The following is a 5413-nucleotide window of genomic DNA, read 5'->3' as shown; positions in this document are numbered from 1 at the left end:
CAGGTGCAACCTCGCGAATGGCAATAGGGTAATATACCCTGTCCTCCCTCCTAAGATCAGATGAGACATCAACCCCTGCTTGGTTGAGGGCTTCATGCCAGGTCTGAGAACAGTAATGCCTGCACACTGCAGGAACTTGAGCCCGAAGGGTGGCTTCAGTCTTAGCCACCCCATCTGCGAAAGCATCCTCCTCTGCCTGTTCTACAGAGCGCTCAGCGTCTATTTTTGCAAATACCGCCTCGTCTTTGGCTCTCACAGCCTCGTCCCTGGCATACTCGGCAACACCTTTCTCATGGATTGCCACGGTCAACTTTTCCTTCATATAGGTAATGTTCTTTTTGGTAGTCTGTAATTGACCCTCAACGTCTTGCAAGCGATTAGTTTGATCCTCAGCTTGCTTCCTGGCCACGGCTAGGTCGGAGACAGCAGTATCCCTGGCCTTCGTCATCTCTTCCAGATCCTCGGTCGCCTTTTTTAGGTCGGCCTCAGATCTCTTGAGAGTATTGGCAGCCCCCAAGAACTTGTCACGCTCTTGCGCTAAGGCATTGCTATGGTCATCGACCTCCTCGTCTAACCTAAAAAGGGCTTGGATAGCCTGCCAATAAAAACAAGTAACTCCGTAAAAAGAAAGAAAGGTATTAAGTGACAAACTTTGAATAAAGTAAATAGGTGCCAAAGGACCCACCATGCCTAGATACTTCTTAAGGTCGAGGACAACCTCTAACCCACTCATATTCCTTAGCTCGGCCATGTCAGTGGGAAGAAGAGATTTCTCCAGGGCCTCGGCTACGAGAGCCCCCTCGGCTCCTTGAGATTCCCGCATCAACGCGTTATCCATCAGGGGCTGATCATGGAGCATGGCAGCGGGCAGCCAGGCTTGAGCCTCGGACTGCTGGGTGGCCTTCTTACCCTTCTGTTGACCACCGAGTTTCAGTTGCTTCGGAGGCCTGCGAAACCTACCCTCCTCGGGCGGGGAATGGGATTTGCTCCCATCCATCGGCTCCTTACCCTTGGAAAGTCTCTTCCTTTTCGGGTCATGAGACTCGGTCTGAGGGTCTGATACTGTGGGGGCAGAGGACGACTTGGTTTGCACAGTTAAAATCTGGGGCGGAGGTGCTGGGGGCTGGGGCTGCGACTCTTCTGGTACACCTTTCTTGGAACCGCCTTCGAGCAGGTCAAGAAAATTGGTTTGGGGCTGTCTTTTTAAACCCATCTCAGTCGGAGTACCAACTCTTATGGACTGGAGATCAGCTTCGGACAAATGAGGGTCTCCCAGATCACCAGATGGATCCTCAGACTGATCAGCTAGGTTGAACACGCTATATTCATCCTCAGAGGAACTCAGTTCAACCACCTCCCTTGCCTTCTTAGATAGTCCTTCCTCGGCCACCGTTACTTGCTGGGATGAGGAGGGACCTGCTAGCGGAATGCCTTCAGGTATATGAGACCCCTTAGTGAATGCAAAACCGTCCTCCACCACGGTAATCTGTGTAAGCCGAGGATCACGAGCTCTAATTACATGCTTCGGGACTGAGAATGATTTCTGAGTTGGGTCGCATCCGAGGATTTGATGAGCAGCTCTGACCTGGTTATCAGTTTCGTTCAGGAGAAGGTCCGACCTAAGAACAGTTTCCAAATCCGCCTTGTTAACCAGGTGGAAATGACGTGCAAAGGCGTGCGGATCTGCGAAAAGAAAAATGAAACTCCTATGGTTAATCAACCAAATCGAATATGCAGTCATAAAACTTGAAAATACTGAAAACTAGATTGTCTTTTACTTCGGATGCCCTACTTGGCTCCCCCTCTACGGTTGGGCAGTGAAAACCGTTGTGCCACTCCCCCGACACTATGAGGAAATCCTATGTCAACCCCTTATTGGAATCAGGAAGACACTGGATGAGACAAACCCTATCGTCCCTTGTCTTCATATAATACGTCTTACCCCTCAGGTGGTGAAGGTTGTAGCACCAGTTCACATCGTGGTGAGTCAGTCTCAGCCCCATTTTCTCATTCAGGGTATCTACACACCCTAATATCCTAAATACATTCACGACACACTGAGTAGGAGCCAGGCAGAAATGCCTAAGGTAGTTGGGAGTCACTGGCCTCATAGGGATTCTCATCCCTCCCTCTACGAAGGCGACTATCGGAATCACGACTTCACCCTCTCTCCTCCTAATATACCACTCCCTTTCTTCACATTACTTCAGACTCACATTATTGGGTATCCCTTAGTCTACGATGAATTTGTTCATCATCTCGTCGGATTCAATCAACTTCTTAAACTTACCCATCCCCCCAAGGACAACTAAAAATTTCAGAAGAAGAAAAGAAGGGATAGAACTAAGGAAAATTTGGGGTCACTGGAAGAAGAAGACTTACAGAAGTTTCACAGTGCTCTTCAGATAGTGTGCAAATCGAACCAGATTCAAATCATACGCATCAATAATTGTAAGCGCGAAAATGAGGAAACCAGGCGGTTCAAACAGGTACTTATACTCCCCCTTAGGTTCCCCAAATGTAACCGCTTGCCCATAAAAGCAAGAGATCATACCGTTGAAAGTGGGAAACGTGGTGCCGCCAAAATTTAATATGGGCACCTATTAAGTCTTGAAACGCTAAAAACGCGCATCGGGCAGTCAAAAAGTCGCCAGTATTAACACAAACCGAAGTGGGGCGACTCGTCTAGAGGGCCCGCAGGTATCAAAACCCTCCTCCCTATCCGAGGGAACGTGCAGCAGGGTTTTGAGGGGCTATTGTGGGGCCCGTGGGCCGGATAGCCTCGGCCCATCGTGTAGCAAGCCCAAGGCCCACGCCGAGGAATACTGATTATTCAAGGCTAAATTGGGGAAAGCCTCTTTTCCCAATCCACGCCGAGGACCTCCTCATTCTCGGCCTGACAAGGATGATTTTTGGGAAAGACCAACCCCAAAGTAAGCTGTCACCCTCGCATTTAATGCATTCACCCAACCCCCCTGGCTGCATTAATGGGGAGATAACCCCTTAGCAGGGCAACGTTGGTCAGAGTGAACCACTTGAGTACTGATAAGGCCTCTGATGGGACGGACGACCAGAAGAAAGGCAAATGGATGATCAACAGATGGAATAAGGAGATAGGAAGATGAAGACTATATAAGAAAAGCAAGTAAAGTAAAGAAGGAGGGGGGAAAAAAAGAGAGAAGATAAGGGTCTCCTCGGCCACGGGCCGAGGAGCGTCCTCCCAGTTGTAAATAAATTCTAAGTGTTTTCTTTTATAAAAGAGAGTTCATGCTTGATGAACGACGGCCTGCGCCTAAACCTTTAACCCACTCTCTATAAATTTATTGTTTGGGCTTGATTGGGCTGAAAACCCACTCATACTCAGGGTCAATCCAAATTGAGTCCCTACAAATATTGATTAATATTTTTTAGATTAATTTTAGTTTCAATCTTGGTTTCCTTAAACTGAAATCATGGCTCTACCATTGTCTTTAGAAAAATTAATAGCATAATTACACCCTTGAGATTTTACAAGATAACACTCTCTAAATGTTTCATGAGATGACACTTTCTTCTTGAGATTTGTATAAATATAACATTTAAGTTTTCATTGAAAAAAAATATTTAAAAAAAAATCATATTAATTTATACATGCCTTAAAGAAGGACGGTCATTCATATACAAATATTAAAGGTGGAGAGTTATTTTGTCCACAATTTGGATAAGAATCTTTCATAAAAATGGAATATATTGTTAGTAAAATCACAATTTGAGAGAATATGAACGCATTTATGCAAAACTCAAGAGTGCCATTCTTCCACAAATCCGAAGAAATAAAAATGCCGTTTAATTTTGATAAAGAATGATGGTATTTAAAAAAAATAAAACCATAATCTTTCTTTTTATAAGTAAGGGAATGGATCATTTTTACTAGTTTCTATGTTATGTTTTGGACAGGGAGGTCCATTTTGGAGAGTCCCAACTGGTCGAAGAGATGGGACAATCTCTAATGGGTCAGAAGCCTTCAGCAACATCCCACCTCCAACTGGAAACCTCTCCACTCTCCAGAGACTATTTTTCGACCATGGGCTTAACTTAACTGACCTGGTCTTGCTCTCAGGTAAGCTAAGCATGGTAATTTCCTAGCACTCTTGTTTCTGTCATATACTAAATTAATCTATATTGATACTAATACATTATATTAATCAATTTTTTTCAGGTGCTCACACCATTGGTGTGTCTCATTGTTCATCATTTTCATATCGCCTGTATAATTTCACTGGTGTGGGTGATCAGGACCCAGCTCTAGACCCTGAATATGCTGCCAATATCAAGGCAAAAAAGTGTACAAATCCTAATGATAATACCACAAAAGTTGGGATGGACCCTGGAAGTCGCAAAACATTTGACCTTAGCTACTACTCACTTCTACTTAAAAGACGAGGCCTATTCCAATCCGATGCTGCTTTAACTACCAACTCTACAACAAAGACTTTAGTCACCCAACTACTTCAAGGACCAATTCAAAATTTCTATGATGAATTTGCCAAGTCCATGGAGAAAATGGGTCGTATCAATGTTAAGACTGGGTCAACCGGTGAGATTAGAAAGCAATGTGCAGTAGTGAATAGCTAGAATCATTTTTTTTCCCCGTACTTTACGTTCATGTAAGAAAACCAAATAAAAGTGAGAAAAGCTGTAACGGATATTTATGATAGGTGGAGCTCCTTCTCTAAAATCTCGAACTGAACCAGTATTCTTGTGTCATGCTCGTTTCATTTTAGAACTGCTTCTTTGAAACTGGCTCTATTCTATTCTCAAGCACTCTGCAAACGCTTCTTTTTCTTATTTGTGGCTGCTGTGGATTAATTGTTTATGAGGAATATATAGAGTAAACGTTGGCTTATAATTTGAAAAATGCTACATAATAATACCAGCAAAAGCTCTTCTTGCAAAACATGTACCAACTAATAAAGCACACACCAAAGTCGTGGCCATGCAAATTTGGTATAATTCAATACAAATTTTTGTGTGTGATGCTAAAACTTGCTAACATCGTTTACACTTCATTTACTAGATCGATGTCCTACAAAAGAAATTATAGGAAACTATCATAATCATAAACCAGAAAGACGTTGACTAGTAATGCCGGTTAACAGCAAACTCATTCAAGCCTGAAGGCAACTACAAACAACTAGTCTCTATGGGCAGTAGCACGTCATTTGTTCTAATGGCAAATCACTACTTCACCAGCTTGTCATTGATGGCAGAACTGGGTTTTTCTTTTTCTTTTTTTCTTTTTTTAAGAAGAAAATTAAGGGAATCAATTAATTGCACAACACCCACTTTGTCACACTGGGGCGGAGCCAGGAATTTTGTTTGGGATCCAAGTTGCGACACTAATACATCTATTAAGAAAAGCCTCCCCCCCCCC

General features: G+C 43.7%; 1 protein-coding gene across 3 annotated transcripts in view; it reads left to right on the top strand.

The window, feature by feature from the left end:
• The window catches only part of LOC111998161 (peroxidase 3), a 17965-nt gene extending 13186 nt beyond the window's left edge, over positions 1-4779 (top strand). For all 3 annotated transcript variants that reach the window (XM_065768940.1, XM_065768939.1, XM_024030263.2), the window contains exons 3-4: positions 3937-4099; positions 4199-4779. In XM_065768940.1, coding sequence (XP_065625012.1) covers positions 3937-4099; positions 4199-4614 — 579 coding nt within the window. In that variant the 3' untranslated portion in view covers positions 4615-4779. The remainder of the gene's footprint in view (positions 1-3936; positions 4100-4198) is intronic.
• The last annotated feature ends 634 nt before the right edge of the window (positions 4780-5413 follow it).

This window comes from Quercus suber, unplaced genomic scaffold (assembly GCF_002906115.3).
Source record: "Quercus suber isolate HL8 unplaced genomic scaffold, Cork oak 2.0 scaffold_1025, whole genome shotgun sequence".
Lineage (NCBI taxonomy): Eukaryota > Viridiplantae > Streptophyta > Magnoliopsida > Fagales > Fagaceae > Quercus > Quercus suber.
The sequence above is the reverse complement of the archived record's forward strand: the minus strand, read 5'-3'. Positions and strand labels throughout refer to the sequence as shown.